At 38.6% G+C, this 19065-nt stretch overlaps 1 protein-coding gene and 1 pseudogene across 1 annotated transcript; one reads left to right on the top strand and one right to left on the bottom strand.

Moving 5' to 3' along the window:
• Positions 1-217: 217 nt before the first annotated feature.
• On the bottom strand, positions 218-1556 carry LOC100674962 (olfactory receptor 52D1-like). Its single transcript, XM_003421548.3, has one exon. The coding sequence runs from the start codon at positions 1363-1365 to the stop codon at positions 421-423; it is 945 nt and encodes a 314-aa protein (XP_003421596.1). The 5' UTR covers positions 1366-1556; the 3' UTR covers positions 218-420.
• A 16110-nt stretch (positions 1557-17666) lies between these two features.
• Positions 17667-18617, top strand: LOC100657681 (olfactory receptor 52A1-like; annotated as a pseudogene).
• Positions 18618-19065: the final 448 nt, after the last annotated feature.

The following is a 19065-nucleotide window of genomic DNA, read 5'->3' as shown; positions in this document are numbered from 1 at the left end:
ACAAGGCTTCGATTTGTTTCTGTTTGAGAAGAAGTAGAATCACAGCTACATAAAAACATGGATCAAAATCCTTTCCACTGCATACTCTATATCACCAAGCATATAATTCTCTAGAGAACTCTACGTGTTTTTCTACTATGTTAGCATTCTCATCCTTCCCTTTTGTTCACTCCTTCTTTGAAATTATCTTCCAAAATATACTTAGTGAGAGGGAGGTTAACAATCTTTGCTCTAATATTTACTAAACGAAATACCTGAAGCTTTTGTTCATTTAAAATTCTAGGAATTACAGACATCTGGTAAATAACAGAAATTTCAGGTACTAATTGCAATTCAGGTTGGGGAAGTGAGAACAGTTAGTCGTTTCTCTTTTTTATTTCAAAATATCCTTGAACCATCTCTGTTACTTATCCAACAGAATCAGGCAACTTTGACCCTTAGGACTCTAAGAACATTTTCCCGTATTTTCTTGGTCCTTACTCCATATACAATGGGGTTGAGGAAAGGGGGCACCAAAAGGTACATATTGGCAATAAAAATATGAATGCGTGCAGGCACATTTTTTCCAAAACGGTGAGTAAAAATGGAAAAACCAGCTGTGGAATAGAAGACAAGAATGACACAGACATGGGAACCACACGTACCCAAAGCCTTAAAGCTGGCTTCTCTGGATGGCAGGTGGAATACAGAGCAGAGGATGAAGGCATAGGATACAGCAATAAGAATGGCATCACACGACCCAATGATGGAAGCCACACTGAGGCTATAATGCTTGGTTACCCCTGTGTCCATGCACGCTAGCTTCACTACAGCCATGAACTCACAGTAGGTGTGAGCAATGATTCGTGTTCTACAGTAGGGTAGCTGCTTGAGCAGAATGGGATGTGGGGAAAAGAAGGCTACACCACGAATCACTACAATTATACCCATTATGGCAATGCGAGTGTGGGTGAGGATGGTGGTATGGCGCAGTGGGTCACAGATGGCCACATAACGGTCAATGGCCATGGCCAAGAAGAAGCCTGATTCCATGGCAGTAAAGCTGTGGATGAAGAACATTTGGGTCAGACAAGCATCAAAGGCGATGTCATGAGCTCTGAGCCAGAAGAGACAGAGCATGCGGGGCAGTGTAGAGGTGGAGAGGACCAGGTCAGTGAAAGACAGCATGCACAGAAAGAGAAACATCGGCTCGTGGAGGCTTCGCTCTGCCCTCACCACAGCCAAGATGGTCACATTCCCCACCACAGCCACCACATACATTGAGCAAAAGGGAATTCCAATCCAGGCATGAAGGTGCTCTAGTCCTGGGATGCCCAATAGGAAAAAAGTCATAGGAGAGGGACGAGAAGTGTTGAGGGGTGGCATGATTTTTTTTTTTTTTCTTCCTTTGCTTCCTTTAGGTACTGCTGCAAGTCCTGAAGGTAAAGTTGCTATGTGAAGATGATCACAAACAGATGCTGAAAAACACGGAAATCTTGTTCAGGTGGACCCTTAATTTTCTGTTGTTAAAAACAAATTCATAATCTGCAGTATATATGAAAAAAAGACCAGATTAATAAAATCAGCAAGAACATACTTCATTATTGTGTTCAGAAATACAGAAAGATAATGCATGTATCATTTTATGTTGTCATAGGGACCATATCGTTCACCATGTCCATCCAATGCCAATAAAAGAATTCCCTCTATTGTCAAAAAAAAAAAAGAAAAAAAAAATTTTTTTTGTCATACTTGTACTTAATTTAAAAATAGCTATTGGGCAGTTAATGTGTAATAAACAATGTTGTAAACACTAGCAATTTAGAAATAGATGAAATATTCTTCTCAAGAATTTTACAATCTCCATAACATTAATATAGCATAAAATGATAAATAGTGAGTAGTGTGTGAGAGCATTAGGTTGGGTGATAAGAATTTCACATTTAGGCTTGTTCTTGTATGATGGAGTTTAAACAGTTTACACTCTGTGATATAGGCACCTGGAAGTAAGAACAACAACAACAAAATAAAATTGCTATGTGGAAGGGACAAAATGAACAGACAAGAAAACCAGTATTTCTGGAATTTTGTAAGTGTCTTAGGTATCTAGAGCTGCTACAACAGAAATACCACAAGCATATGACATTATCAAACAGAAATTTATTCTCCCAGTTTAGAAGGCAGAAATCTGAATTCAAGGTGCCAGCTCTAGGGAAAGGGTTTCTTTCTCTGTTGTCCCTAGGGAAAGTCCTTGGCTCCTTTCAACATCAGTGGGCCCTGCATTCCTTAGAGATCTCCATGTGTCTTAGCATCAATCTTCCCCTGGAAATAGGAGGTTCTCAGTGCAGGGACCCCATGCCAAAGGATATGCTTCTCTCCTGATTTTTCTTTCTTGGTGGTAGGAGGTCCCCCTCTTTACTGTTTGCTTCTGTCTTTTATATCTTAAAAGGGTTGACTCGAAATACAACCTAATCTTGTAGATTGTGTTCTGTCTTATTAACAGAACTGCCTCTAATATTGCCACATTAACATCATAGAGCTCAGGGTTTAAAAAACAAAGAATAATTACAACAAATCACAAAATGGAGGATAACCACAGAATAGTATGAATCATGGTCTACCTAAATAGACACACATTTTGGGGGGACACAATTCAATCTATAACATTCCACCCTATGCCCCCTCCAAAATTCACATCCTTGTCACATGTAAAACAGTCACCCCATCATATCATCCCAAAAACCTTAAATCAAGTGCAAGTCCCAAATCTCATCTTCTGCAAAATTCCTCTTCATCTGTGAAATCTAGAATGCAAGTTATCGACTTCCAAAATACAATGGTGGAACAGGCCCAAGGTGGACATTTCCAAATGGGAGAAATTTAAAGGGAAAAAAAAAAAGGAATAATGGGCATTAAGCAAGCCAAAAACCCAGCAGAACAATTTACGTCAGCTATAAAATCTTGAAAATAATCCTCGGTTCCCTGAGACCATCTAGGCAGTGGCCTGCCCTCCAGATTCTGGCTGTTGCTCATGCTCCCTAGACTTTTGGTAGAGGCCCCTCAGTCCTGGGCTTCAGCTCTGTCTTCCAACCCACTGGGACAGTGATTCTGCTCCCTCAGATTTGGGCAGCCCCATTTCCCTAGTCCATCTGAGTGGCAACCCCACACTCTTAGCCCCAGCAGGATCCATTCTCTGCCCCTTGGCCACAGCAGCCCTGACCCTTCAGCTTTGGGCAGCAAATCTGACCCCATCCCCCTGCTACTCATGAATGGCAGCCCCACGCTCCAGAACTGAGTTGGTGAAGATCTGACTCTTTGAAACCTAAGAGGCCTTGGCCCCATCCTTTGAGACCCATCAGGCCATGATTCCACTCTTTGAGACAACAGAGGTTGTATTCCTCCCCTTTGAGACTGAGGTAGCTCTGCTTTCTGTGCTACTTCAGCTTCAGCTTCCTGGTTCCTTGGCTCCTCTGCCCCTCAGGCCCTTGGCCTCTTGGACCTCTTGGGCAGGTCCAGCCTCTGACATGCTCAGGCAGTTGTTACAAAGCTCTTTAGCTCTACCAATATGTGCCAGAAGGTACCCTACTCTGCCATTAATCCTCAGCCAGAAGGAACTCAGCTCTCACTCTGCTCCATGGGTCAGCAAGCCTAGTTCCATTGATAAGAGCACAGAAACACTACACTGTGTTAGGAAGCATCCTACCCAAAGGCACTCAGCTCTCTTCCTTTGTGAGTCAGCACCCGTGCCATCTCCTGCTGATTTCCTGGGTCTGCTGCTGCTGTTTCTCTGCTTCTGCTTCTCACCATCTGTGCTGTCTCCAGTGTTACAGCTCTCCTCACTTCCTTCTGAGTCCTCTTCAGAAATGTCTTTGATATACAATTTAATCCATAAAAGTAAGGAAGAGAGAAAGTGGCATGAGATGATACCAATTTCTACACATTAAGTTTCTCTATGTCATAACTTTTTCATCTGCCTGATATGGAGAAATGTACATTACAACAACAATTATCTGTCTAATACCCTAGACATCTCTGCTTTACTTTCTTTTATCAGGACATCCTGACAAACATCTAATTTAGCATCAACTATATGGGTTTCATATCTGTTATAAATAATAATCCCATGGCTTGCCATATTTTTTGTATATATTTATACCAAAAAAAAAAAAAAAAAAAAAAACTCACTGCTGTCAAGACAATTCTGACTCATAGCGACCCTACAGGAGAGCACAGAACTGCCCCACAGGGTTTCCAAGGAGTACCTGGTGGATTCAAGCTGCTGACCTTTTGGTTAGCAGCCATAGCACTTAACCACTATGCTACCAGTGTTTTCTATATGTATGTATACATACCCAACCCCAGTGCCGTCGAGTTGATACATGTGTGTGTGTGTATATATATATATATATATAATTGTATGTTTATTACATTATTACATTTGTACATACTGTTGTCTATCTTTTTCCTTTCTGTCTTCTCCCATATGGTAGTTTTTTTGAAAGCTCTGTTTCTGAAACATCAACTGTTTTACCACAATCCCTAATCCGCTGATGAAAATGATGGGTGCACAGTAAATTATTAACACCACAGATTTAAAATTTCTGATAAACTGAAGCTGAAGAGAATATCCTTAAGATTCCCTAAGGTGGATGATGCAGAAAATTACTCCTCAGAGCACAGAAGTCCCATCCAAAGGCACCTTGGGTTTAAACTTCTCTCCATGGGTTGTTTTCCTGTCAGTGACAATCAAAAACTATTTTAGATGGAACACGATTTTGCGGTGCCTACTGTTGGAGCTATGAGTCAGTATTTCTCTTAAGTGAGTGAATTTTCCATTATTGGAAGTGCTCAAGCAAAGGCCTTGTGAAACTCTCAGGGAGTTAGAGAAAGGACCCCAGTTTAAGTAGAAGGTTGCATAAACAACCGAAACTGAAAGGTTGCATAAAAAAAAAAAAAAAATCATTTTGGAAATAGAAATAAATGGTCTCTGTCTCCTGATTGAAGAGTAAGGAAGCTAAAACCCGGGTAACTAAGCCTCAGGTGTCACATATGATATTTGGATAACTAGTGTTTTTGTTGGTCTGCAGTAATTAACAGTGTGAGATCTGTTGGGATATTTGTACAGTTGGACATGGTATTGAGGTTCGTGGAGTGACTTGTGAAATGTATTCTATCCCTTCTCTCATTTGCCACTATGTTTATATGTTTAATCTGACAAATAAAATATTACGATATTGATTTTTTTCTTTTCTTTTTTCGGTCCTTTCTATCATGTACCCTTTAACAGGTACATGCTATGTGTTGTCTTGAATCAATATTTTTCAAAGATATTGTTAAGGGTAATGCATTTTTTGACCTTAACCCCTTTGCCACCTTCCCATTATCAATGTTTCAAACCTAGATCTTTTCACTGCGCAGGTAGACCTTTCCTGTGCATCCAGAAACCCACATTCTAGCACATCCAGAGTGGTTCCTTTTCTGGATTGGTAAATTGACCTAAGCATGTCCAAGATATCAGTTACTGGGTAAAGCAGGTTCCTTTATACTGTTTCCCAGACTTCCAGTATAGAGTCTAATCTCCAAGTCAGAGAAGGCCTGAGATAAAGTGGATAAGTACAAGGTAAGGGGTGGAAAGGTCAAAGAAGAGGGAGAAATTTAACTCAGGACTAATTCTTTCTTGGAAAGAATACCTTGGTTACTAGCCTTCTGTTTTCCCCATTCCATGTCAAATAAGTGACCTTGGCTGCCACCAGCTCTTGAGGAGAGTATCTTCATATGTCAAACAAATCCTTATAATCTGCACTCATAAGAACCTATACAGAGCTATACTTACATGCTCTTGCCAGAATCTCGTAAACCTATTTATGCTCTCCAAATGTCATTAACTAAAGATATATTTTCTAGACTTCTTTACTAGACCCTGTAATTTACTACAGTGAGAAACTCTTGAACAATGCAGAGGTGGCTTTTTACATGATTTAGCTTATTAAAAAAATAAAAACACTGCAAACAAGTAATTTATATAGCAAGGATTGAAAATGGGGGGAGGGAGATGAATAATGTATTTGGTACTCAAAGAGCACAAAAGATATTCATGTGAGTTGAGATTCTATAGGTAAATAAGGGTCCTCACACACACACACATACACACAAGTAATCCCACAGATATTGTTATAACCTGGTGTCTAGACCAGTAACTATTACACACTAGGTTCTCAATAATATATTGAATACATAAATATAACACAGAACATCACAAGAGTGGAATTGAGAAATGCATACATTCAACAAAAAGACACACTGGTTTCCAAAACACTTTTCTTATAAAACCACACATGATAAAATCTCCTTGTTGCCATCCGCCTGAAAATGCCAACCTGTAATTAAGTCCAGAGGTCATGAGACATCCATATTTTTGTTCCTCTGATATGTATGTAGAATATGAAGTATGAGCAAAAGGAGAATTAAGCCTCGCTTCTATGATAACCTTAAAAAAGATCATTGCCTTTTAAAATCTAGTTCTTTCTTTACTTCATCCATGGAGAATGAGAAGTGTTGATTCCCTCTGTATAAATGTTGTTACCTCCCCCCTTGAATTTAGGTAATTTAGAAATTAAGAAGGTGGTGTTTGGAGGAACCAATTGTCTCATATCTTTCCAAGCTTACTAGGCTGCTCAGATTAGCCTTTTTCTTTCCATCTTTCAAAACAACCCTAACTAGCTCAAACAAGAACCAATTCAGAGCCAAGAAGTAAACCAAATATGTAGATTCTATATGTAGAAGCTTCCACAAGATAATCCCATGGGATAAGCCAGAATAACATCTGACACAAGTAGGTCCCTATGGAATCATTGGCAGAAGGGCGAATATTTTGTATACTTGGTGATGATTGATAATCTACACAATTTCAGGGCAAGGAACTTGCCTTGACTCACCAGTTCATAGACCTTTAGATTGTCTCTGTTTTTTTTTTGGCTATTATGTAATGATGCTATGAACACTTGTGTACAAGTTTTGTGGGGACATGTGTTTTCAATTATTTTGTGTGTATAACTAGGACTTGAATCGTTAGGTTACATGTTAACATTATCTTTAACAGTTTGAGGAATTGTCAATTGTTTTCCAGATTTGTTGAATGTAAAATTGTTCAATGTAATGTTATGTAATGACCAATGATGTTGACTATCTTTTCATGAGTTTATTGGGCATTTATGCATGTTTAGAAGAATACTTATTCAAATCCTTTTACAACTTTTTAATTATTTTTCTTTTTGTTGTTGAGTTATAAACAGATTTTCATGCATATATGTATATATATAGAGAGAGAGAAATTATTGATTTATTTTTGAGGAGTTGTCTCATGTATTAAGGAAGCTAGTAAGTCCAATATTGGTAGGTCAGGTGATAGGATGGAAATTTTGGCAGTCTTATTTTGGTGGTGGAGGAGGAAAAGGAATTCTGGCATAATGTGTATTTATAGTCTGAAACCAGTTCTGCTCTTAAAACCTTCAACTGATTGGATGAGGGCCCTACATTTTGAAACACCATCTGCTTTATTTAAGGCCAACTGATTTAAAAGCTAACCACATGTAAATATGCCATAACAACATCTAGACTACTTTTGACCAAACAGCTGGGCACCGTAGCCTAGGCAGTTAACATGAAATTAACTATCAGGATACTTGTAATGGATATTAGTCTCTAGTTCCATCCCCCTCGTGATGTCTGTCTAGGTTTTGCAGCAAAGTAAAACTAATTTCATAGTATTAATTAGGAAATATTCCCACTTGCCTTCTAGAGATGGAAATGGTTTGTACATTCATGTACTCATTTTTGAGTGCTTCACATCATCATGCTCAATCTGAACGGCATTTATTTCATAAACTACAGCTAAAAAAAAATTGTCATCCAGTTGATCCTGACTCATAGCAACCCTGTAGGACAGAGTAGAACTGTCCCATAGAGTTTTCAAGGAGCACATGGTGGATTTGAACTGCTGACTCTTTGGTTAGCAGTTCTAGCACTTAACTACTACACCACCAGGGTATCCTAAACTATAGTGCTCTACGAAAAAAAACTACAGCTAGGATGACTTAAAGTTTATTCAGATTAAGATAGTCATTATCTCTCTGTTCAACTTCTAGGGTCTTCTGAACTAAATTGTTTGTTTTTTTCCATCTTAACTTTACCATTTCCTTTCTTTTAATTCTTTTGTGTTAATTGGCAGTATTTTTACTTCTTGGTAAGGAAGTTTATGCTATTGATTTTTAAAACTTCCTTCTTTAGCAATAAATAGTACATTTTAAATTAGGGTTTTCTCTTTAACAATTACTTTTGTTGCATTCCACCTTATTTGACATTATGCATTTTCATTCTTATTAAATTCAAAATATGTTTAATTTTAATTGGTATTTTAATGGATATGTGTTGATTAAATTCCAAATAGTTGAGAATATTTATATAACTGTTTGTTATCCAATTCTAGTTTAATTCTAATTCCAGTCTTGTCAGAGAATCTACTTTTTATAATTTCAAATATTCGAAATATGTTAAAACTTGCTATATGGCTCAGGATAAGTTCTATTTTTTTTGTCTTGTCTTTGACATAAATCTGTATTATGTAGCAGTTGTTTGTATTGTTTTACATATACATACAATACATATAAATGTATGTCTCAATGGTGTAATTTTATACCTTGAGAACTGAGAAAAATGAGAAAAAAATTGAACAAAAATAACCTTTTGGTTAGCAGCTGAGCTCTTAACCACTTCACCACCAGGGCTCTAGTAAAAAGATACAACTTATAAAGATAGGAAAAAGATTAATGAAATGCAAAACAATTTCTAGATAAAAAAAAATGCAAAGACAGTGCAAAAAACTAGGAAGAAAATACAATTCATTGTTATAAAACAAGAAAGGAAGCTATTGCATGCATTTATACAACGATAAAATTATTGCAAATAAAATCAACAATGTAAATAAAATACATATATTTTCTAAAGGTATGAACTTAAACTAGTGGGCAGTTTTGTGAGTCTGCATTTCTCATATTTCTTACTATACAATAAGAAAACGGAGATTATATGGCACAGTTGTTAAAGCGATCAACTACTAACTGAAAAGTTGGAGGTTTGAAATCACCAGCGACCCCACGGGAGAAAGATGTGGCAGTCTGCTTCCATAGAGATTTACAGCCTTGGGGTTACATTGAGTTGGAATAGACTTGACAGCAGCGGTTAGTTGAAATGCTAGGCTTCATCAGCTTCAGCCCTACTTAGCCCCGTGGGAGTGATTTAATACTACATTTGCTTTGTTCCATCTCATGGAGGGAAATTTTATGTTCTTGGTAGTGTGGATGGGAGCCCAAACTTGTTTGTCTGTTGTTCTTTGGGCTTGCAGGCACACCTCTGTGATGGTTAAGACTGTGTGTCAAATTGGCTGGGCCATGATTCTCAGTGTTTGTATGTGATCAACCCCATGATGGGATGGGTTGTGAGTAGCCAATCAGCTGAAAGGGAGTTTCCTTGGGCATGTGGCCTGCATCTGAATATAAGCGGACACTCCGGCTTTTGCCTGCTCTGGATCCTGCTGCAGGGTCCTGTTCATCTGACCTCTGGTTCTTGGGACTTGCGCTATCAGCTTACCTGTGGTCTTGCCCATGGATCTTGGAATTCATCTATCTTCACAGCCTGTGTGCAAGAGCCCTGCTCTCCAACCTGCCAATCTTGGTTTTGCCAGCCCTGCTGCTACATGAATCAGGAGAAGCCTCTATCCTGCTCCACAGACTTGGGACAATCCAGGCTCTATAATAGCATGAGCCATTTCCTTAATATAAACCTCTCCTTATATATTTATACAGTTTACTTGTTTTGCTTCTCTAGAGAATCTAGCCTAAGACAACCTTTTTCCCTTTACTCAGGTTTCATGACTTGGTTCGGCCTATAAACATTAACTGACTCAGTAATATTATCATTCACTTATATGTCTGGGTTTTGGGGCAGGCCCATTTCATGGTCCACAAGTAGAGAAGTTATATCTTTCTCTCAGGGCATATTTAGGTCCATTCCAACCTTCATAAATTCTTCCTGTGGACTTGACATCCATCTAGCTGCTCTGAAGGAGAAAGACCTGGTGATACGTTTCCTTAAAGGTTACAGCTAAGAAAACCCTATGAGACAGTTCCCCTCTGTCACATAGTGTTTCTAGGAGTCAGAATTGACTTGACAGCACTTAACAACAACAACAGCAATATCCAAGTCATGGTGAGGGGAATCATGTTTCCCAGTTTACTCAGTCAATTGTTGTGGCTGCATATGTGAAGTTATGTCTATGTCATGGTAGAGTGTCCTATTCTCTACCAGTAAGGCAAAGTTCTTGATTCATGAACAAAAATGTTGCCTTTACTATAGCACTCAATAGCTTTCTCAAACATATTAATTATATCTTTTCCTTGTTCTGTTACAAGTTCCAGAGGATGGGTGCTTTATTTTCCTAGTCACCTTATCCTCAGCTTGTTCACCTGATAACTTCTACTAAACCACTCACATTGTTAATCAGTCTGTAACTCCAGTCAGTTCTCAAAGTGTTGTAGAACATTATCACATTTCTAAATAAAACCATATCATTAATATCACACACAAGAAAAATTTTGCTGAAGATCATTCAAAAATGGCTGCAGCAGTATATCAAAAGGGAACTGCCAGAAATTCAGGCTGGTTTCAGAAGAGGACATGGAACCAGGGATATCGTTGCTGATGTCAGATGGATCCTGGCTGAAAGCAGAGAATACCAGAAGGGTGTTTACCTGTGTTTCATTCACTATGCAAAAGTATTTAACTGTGTGGATCATAACAAATTATGGATAACATTGTGAAGACTGAGAATTCCAGAACACTTAATAGTGCTCATGAGGAATCTGTACATAGATCAAGAGGCAGTTGTTCGGACAGAACAAGGGGACACTGATCGGTTTAAAGTCAGGAAAGGTGTGCATCAGGGTTGTATTCTTCCACCATACCTATTCAATCTGTATGCTGAGCAAATAATCCGAGAAGCTGTACTGTATGAAGAAGAATGGGGCATCAGGATTAGAGGAAGACTCATTAACAACCTGAGTTATGCAGATGACACAACCTTGCTTGCTGAAAGTGAAGAGGACTTGAAGCACTTATTAATGAAGATCCAAGGCCACAGTCTTCAGTATGGATTGCACCTCAACATAAAGAAACCAAAAATCCTCACAACTGGACCAATGAGCAACATCATGACAAATGGAGAAAAGACTGGGGTTGTCAAGGATTTCATTTTACTTGGATCCACAATCAACAGCCATGGAAGCAGCAGTCAAGAAATCAAAAGACGCATTGCATTGGGCAAATCTGCTGCAAAGGGCCTCTTTAAAGTGTTGAAAAGCAAGAATGTCACCTTGAAGACTAAGGTGTGCCTGACCCAAGCCATGGTATTTTCAATCGCTTCATATGTATGTAAAAGCTGGACAATGAATAAGGAAGATTGAAGAAGAATTGACGCCTTTGTACTGTGGTGCTGGTGAAGAATATTGAATATACCATGGACTGCCAAAAGAACGAACAAATCTGTCTTGGATGAAGTACAACCAGAATGCTCCTTAGAGGCAAGGATGGTGAGACTGCGTCTTACACACTTTGGACATGTTGACAGGAAGGATCAGTCCCTGGAGAAGAACTTCATGCTTGGCAAAGTAGAGGGTCAGGGGAAAAGAGGAAGACCCTGACTGAGGTGGATTGACTCAGTGGCTTTAACAATGATCTCAAGCATAACAACGACTGTAAGGATGGCGCAGGACCAGGCAGTGTTTCGTTTTGTCGTGCATAGGGTCGCTATGAGTTGGAAATGACTAGATGACAGCTAACAACAACAACAACAACAAATATCTCTGTAAAACACCACTTATTTGACATTAAACGGTGTAAGAAGACTGAATAGAATGAGAATATCTAGAATGCTGGGGGGACAAGTTCACCTCAAATAAATGTTTATCTCATGATCCTGTCTATAAATAATATCTTCTCTAAATTTCTCAAATGGAGGTTGCACAGAGAAAAAAAACCTAAAAAAAGCCAGTGAAAATTTCAGGGGAGTTAGATAAACTAATAGGAACAAACACATGATTACAAATTATGTCATGCTCTTATGATATTTTTATATAAGCGGGTATTATACATTCTCACCACAGAATATTTGCATCATATGTGAGGAGTCCAGAGCCAGGGAGAAATCTTCTGTGTGACCTTTCAGGCCTGACAATAAGCAATTACAACGCTTCCTCCAGCAGGCCTAATGGGGGAGAGCACTTGCCCCTAAGCAGCCTTGATGAGCAGCCGGTGTGTTGAAGTTTTCTGGAGAGAGTTGCAGGGCTCAGCCACTGAAGGCCAGCCATGCTCATACATATCTCTGCATTCCTAGCCCAGAGACTTACTCAGAGACTTTATCTGTGGTCATTGCTGAGGCACTTTTCTCTACTTTGTTTCAGGACCTTTCCACTCCTAGCTCTTCCCTCCTCCCTTCCCCAAGGCTAAAAGTCCACAAGTCCTTTTGTTATAGGCTCCTCATGAGTGAGACAATTCTGTCATCTGTGCTACATTCAGCTGACCCTTTCCAGTGGTGTTTCACGGCGAAAAATTGAACACTGGGGAGTAGGCATGTCCTTTGGTCTCTTGTCTGCACTGTCACAGCAAGTGAATAAAAGCTTGCTGCCAACTTTCAGTTTGGCTCATTATTCTAATTTACCAATTTGACATCTGGTAACTAGACAATTTGTAGCTGCACATCTATAATGTAGCTGTAAGTCCTCAGACAACTGATCAAACCAAGCTTCTCTATTCCTAGTAGGCTTTGTTATGTCTCACACATAATGTTGTATTAACTATGATGCAGCAGTCTTGATAAAATGATAAAATGACCGATGTAAAAAATATGAAGTCTAGATATCTTGAGATATCACATACGAATGAAATGAAGGAGATGGGATAGTTGCAGGAAAAAAAAAAAAAAGTCAGAAAAAAGATGTGATAAAATCTAGAGGAAATTCCTGCAGTAATTTATTTGACCACACAGGTCTGGTGGGGAAAATATATATATTTATATATAAAATGAAGAGAAAATACGTGCAAATATATTATTAACGTCTTTTAGGTCTTGTGAATAGTGAGTGTGTAAGGTAGAAACTTTCCTGGAATAGACAGTCATGAACTACTAATGCAATCCCGGAAGTCTGATCATAGCCCCAACTATGATGAGATATCATCTGAGGGTTAGAGCTAGAGAGTAGGCTCCCACCAAATTAAACAAACAAACAAACAAAGAAACTCGAACCGGCACACCAGGCCCTTTTTCTGGGAGTAAAGAAGTAAGCAGGTTATCCAGTTTAATATAGCACACAATTAATGGTGTCCTATTACAATGAAATATATGAAGATGAATGTGTGGTCAGAATATCAACCTTACATTTGAAATATGCCCTAATATTCTATGATGCTCATCACCCAGAGATCTTGGGTAAATTACTATAATATTAGAAATATTCAGCAGTTGCTATAAAATTCAGCCAAGTTGTATCAGTGAATAAGGAAGAGAATTATGAATCCTCAAAATTGGTCTAGGCAACACGGAAATTCTGAAGTGACTTTCCCTTATGGAGGTAAAAAATGTTAACTTTTTTTTTTTACTCTTAAAAGAGCTTAATGGTTGCATTATAGTAGTTGTAATAGTTTAATAATGGTAGTAGTAATAATAGTAATCATTGTAGGTCCAGAAGTTGTAGCAGTAGTAACATTACATTTATGAAGAGATATAGTTCCAAATATTTTTTGCCTTAAACTATAAGCCTAGCCATATACAAGAAAGTTGACCAAATTACTTTATTCCATATTCCATCTTTCTACTCTAAGAATTCTCCATTTCTCAGATTTTCTTTCCCAAATCAAAAATAAAACTAAACAAAAAAACCCACTACTGTTGAGTCGATTCTAACTCACAGTGATGCTATAGAATGTAGTAGAACTGCCTCACAGGGTATCCAAAGCTGTAAATCTTTATGGAAGCACACTGCCACAGCTTTCTCCCATGGAGCAGCTGGTGGTTTTGTACCACCAACTTTTCAGTTAGCAGTTGAACACTTGAACCACTATGCCACCAGGGCTCTTTTTTCTTTCCCCACACTCCTAATAATCTCCAAAAGTGAACCATAATTTGAGATTTCCTGGCTCTTTCCTCAGGCCCCCCTTGTCTCATTCCTTGGAGACAACTTCTCAATAGGTAACTGAGTGCCTCTGGCTGTGTGTCAGTGATCAGAGTTTACCTTTCTCCTGCAAGGAGGTTGAGTCTCAGAGGTGTAAGGACTTTTCTAGGGGTCAGGTCTATAGCATTGCCCTGGGATTGGCTCAGATTCTAATAAAAGCCAAGAAAAGGAATAGCTAGAGATGGATGATGTCAGAAATTTAGCTATTAATACCTTCCTCAAACCCCAAACCTGGCAGAAAAGAGCTGTTCCGTTTATTGTCCTTATATTCCAGCTAGCCATCTGTCTATCTGGGAGAGTTTCTTCCTCATGGATTGGAACCTGTTTATGATTCTGGGTCTCTTCTTGTTGCAAAGTTTAAGAGGAAGCCGAAGTGTAACAGAATCAGATCTTAATCCTGCATCTCCCAGTAACGGCCTGTCCTTTGGCTTGCCACGTACATTCTCTGGGCCCAGGTTTCTTTATCAACAAAATGAGAGATGGACTAGATTCATGTCATTTGGAGATGCCTGGGTAACCTAGTACCATCTACTTAATTGCATGTGAAGAAAACTGAGTAGAAAACACGTCAATTAATTAGTGGCAAGGACAAAATGAGAATAAAATATTCAGGCTCCTTTTGCCATTTTTACCCACAAAGTGATTCTAGCATTGCTTGGTTTGTAAAAATAAGAAGAGATAGTCTGCAGCTTGTAACGTTCTTTCTGTGTGTGTGTGTGCGCATGTGTACACATAAGTATAGCTTAACCACGTGAGCTTGTAAGGTGTGGAGAGCAGATCCAAGATAGGACCATCCTACTGCCTTGAATAGCTTTGACATATGATCCATAGACACAAGGCCACAGTTCGTATTCCATCCCCTGAAATATAGTCTTCTCTGTTTCAGGAACAGTAAATCTTTTATTTTGGTCTCCATGCTCTATATTTTACTCTCTGTACATTAAAAAACTCCTATTTCCTTCTTCTTTTCCACTTAGAGACTGGGAATGAACAGTTTCTTATCTGAGTACCATGCAAAGCAAAGTTGCACAAAATGTGTGCTATTGTTCTCACAGAAGTTATTTTTAACTTAAACTTTTTTAAAAAATTGCTATCTCCATTAATGCTTTTCCCATGTACTCAGTAAGCTTTTAAAACCAGGTATAATTATTTATTAGTTAAAGTGGCAAAATTAATTTAAATAAGTGATACTTGCTGAATCCAACAAGGTGTGCCCACGATTGGGAGGTCGCTTCTATCATGGTAGATTTGTTTCTGCTTACATGGATGCTCTATTATATGGATCAGAAAGCCGAACATCATGCAGCTTTAGAGAGTCGTTTTATCAATTCTTTCTTCAGGCAGTTTCCTGATTTCTATACTTTTGTCTTGCATCTTCTCAAAAGGCAGGAGCGTGCCTCTGTCTTCGCAGAGATACTCCACAGGCTCTGGCAAATATTAGCTACCATATATCGGGTGCTCACTCTATTCCATACTTTGTGGCAAGTCCATCAGGTATAAAATTATTTCGTTCTCCCACTAATCCAATGAGGAAAATGGTATTACTCTCCCCAGTTTATAGGTGAGTAAATTTAAGGAACTTGGGCAAGATTTCACATGAGGTAAATAATAGAGTCAGCTTTAGATTATACCTTGCATTTCTAAATTCAAATTCATGATTTTACCTAGTATGGTATATAGAAAAAATAAACCTGATATATAAATCATTAGCTATTATAGAGGAACTGGAGCTAAATTTTACTTTTATCCTTAGGCATTTGGGCTTCTTATAAACTTACTTAGGATATATTAACTGTTACACCTCGTTTAGGCTCTGGCTTGGTCGGCTCGTGCCATCTTTAACATCACATATTCATATTTATCAACAACCATTTCTCCAGAATCCACTACTTCCCTTATCTAACGTAATTACATATATAAATTTATTCTCACAAAATATCTAAATGATTTAATCAATATCATTTTATTGTTTCAGCAACAGCCTACTAGTGTTTGTGGTTACAGAAGATCATGTAATAAGATCTCCTATATCCATCAATCATTAAAACATTTAAAATTGCACTAAATTGGAGGCTTTCTAGTTACACCTACATATATATTCCTGGTAACTGTGCCCCAGTCTATTTTTCTGTATTTCTAAGGAAGTAGAACTCTGTAGTTTCCTTTCAAATGGAAATAAAAATAGGTAAAATCACACCTGGAGTGTTCAATGTGTCTTTCTGGGCCAAAATCATAATGAACTAATGGGGAAAAAAAGGGATATACTTTTAGATGATTTTAAGCTTGTAAAATTCTTGATAAAATTATATATATATATATGATTGTGTTAAGTTTTGTGATTGGTTTGCGAAAAGGCAGAGCATAGACAAATTATACACGGATCAGAAGTTTGGGGTGAGTGCAGCCCTGCACAATCAAAGCTCAGGATCTTCAGATGGTAACAGCTCTCCTAGGCTTCCCATCCTCTTTAGATTCAGAAGTAAAATACCTCCCTTCAAATTTAGGAATTAACTCTCAGATAATAGTGAAGAGACCCAGTTTTTCACAAATATGTTCTGAATTACCCATGTACAAACCAGTTATTCAGATCCTTAGAGTAGATAAGGAGGAGCTATTCTTTTATCCGTAGAAGCTGAGAGTGTTTAACACATTATATTAATTCTGGGATGATCTTTCAAAGAGGATGTGCAAGTAGAATGAAGTGGTAGGTGATGCAAGTACTCACAAATCTTGCAGGAGACAGAAAGTTGAGAAGATAGATAAGTGGGCAGTGGTTAAAAGTGCTAGGTTGCTAACCAAAAGGTCAGCCATTCAAACCCGCTAGGTGTTCCACAGGAGAAAGGTGTGGTGGTATGCTTTTGTAAAGATTACAGACTTGGAACCCCCCTGGGAAAGTTATACTCTCTCCTATAGAGTTGCTATGAGTCAAAATCAATTTGACAGCAATGAGTCTGGTTTGTTTTGGTAAGGGAGCCAGGATCTCTATCATAGTCTCAAGTGTCACAAAAAATGCAACTTAATCTGCAATGGGTCTGGACTATGAAAATGGAGATGAACAGAAAAGCTAATGCTGCCATCTACGACACCACCCGAGGACACTTGAAAAACAGCAGAATCAGTGCTCTTAGAGTCAAGGTTTCCATTTCTAGAATTTCTAGGTGATGAACACTTAACCATCTTCCTCTTCCACAAACAACTGTATTGGCTTTGGAAAAATATATTACAAGAGACTATTCCCATATTTCCCTGAAATAATGCCCAAATATTCAAGGTCACATGGTCACGTTCATTCCTGTTGTTCATGTTCTTTGAGAAATGATGAGGAACTTACCCTTCTCCTTTCCCATCCATGATCTTTCTCTGATTAGGTATCAGAATCAGTGGTGAGGAAAGAATTTACCAGCCTCCATGGGATTCTCCAACATGTCATATTCAAACCCCAGAAAAATGACCCTGATTGGCATCCCTGGACTAGAGCATGTACAGTTTTGGATTGGGTTTCCCTTCTTCGGTGTGTGCTTGTTGGCTCTGATGGGGAACATAATCTTGCTAATCATCATCCCTGCAGAACGCAGCCTACATCAACCCATGTACATTTTCCTGGCTGTATTTTCAGCCACTGATCTAGGCCTCTGTATAGCCATTGCTCCAAAGATGTTGGCCATCTTCTGGTTTGGCGCTTATTCCTTGGCTTTTGATGCCTGTCTCACCCAGCTCTTCTTCATGCATGCCTTTCAGGGCATGGAATCTGGCATCTTGTTGGCCTTGGCCTTTGACTGCTATGTTGCCATCTGTGATCCATTGACGCGCACATCCATTTTCACACCTTTCATTCTGGTTAAGATGGTGCTGGTGGTGGCAATCTGAACAACAGCACTTGTTGGCATTTTACCCATTCTACACAAAAGACTGAAAATTTTCCACTCTGTGGTTATTTTTCATTCTTACTGTGAACACATGGCGGTAGTCAAGCTGGCTGCAGAAGCTGTCCGTGTCAACAAATCATATGGGCTATTTGTGGCATTTGCAATTCCAGGTTTTGATATGATGTTTGTCTTCATCTCCTACATCTTGATTTTTCAAGCTGTTTTTCTTCTTCTCCAGGAGAAAGCATGACTCAAAGCACTCAACACTTGTACTGCTCATCTTGTTGTGTTTCTTGAGGTTTATATCCTTGTCTTTTTTTCCTTCTTTAGCCACCGTTATGGTCGTGTATCAGCCTATGTTCACATTCTCTTGTCTACCATCTATCTGCTTGTGCCCCCTGCCCTTAACCCCATTGTCTATGGTGCAAAGGCCAAAGCGATCCGCAGGTGGGTAGCTCAGATATTTATTCTGAAGCCTAACACCCAGCACTGATCTAATATTTAATATGTCATAGGAAAAAATAGGTTTGTTTACAATGGAGATTCCTTGGACTATGTATGAATGTGTGATCATTTTGTTGAATTTTCACTTGATAAGGATATCTCATAAAGACTTTATGTTCTTAAAACTAGAGCATTCCGAAGAAGAAATACACTTGGACAAGAATTATATATGTATTTCATAAATTTCCATCCTGCCTCCATCCCTGCATTCCTTTCATTCTTCCTTAGTCTTTTTGTCTTATTTTTTATCTTCCTATTTTCTTTGCAGCCTTCTTGTTCACATATCTATTGTGTCTTTCCACATTGCCAAGAGGAAGTTTATGCTTTGGATTTGCAAACATGAAATAGACACATTCCGTGATCTCGAAAGGCTCACAGTATAATGATGACATCAAAATAGTGGGCAGATGTAATTTAATGTAATTTAGACTATGGTA

The sequence above is a fragment of the Loxodonta africana genome, chromosome 7, assembly GCF_030014295.1.
Source record: "Loxodonta africana isolate mLoxAfr1 chromosome 7, mLoxAfr1.hap2, whole genome shotgun sequence".
Lineage (NCBI taxonomy): Eukaryota > Metazoa > Chordata > Mammalia > Proboscidea > Elephantidae > Loxodonta > Loxodonta africana.
The sequence above is the reverse complement of the archived record's forward strand: the minus strand, read 5'-3'. Positions and strand labels throughout refer to the sequence as shown.

Excerpts from the sequence above, each read along its gene's own strand:
- LOC100674962 (XM_003421548.3), bottom strand. The coding sequence starts at position 1,365 with ATGCCACCCCTCAACACTTCTCGTCCCTCTCCTATGACTTTTTTCCTA.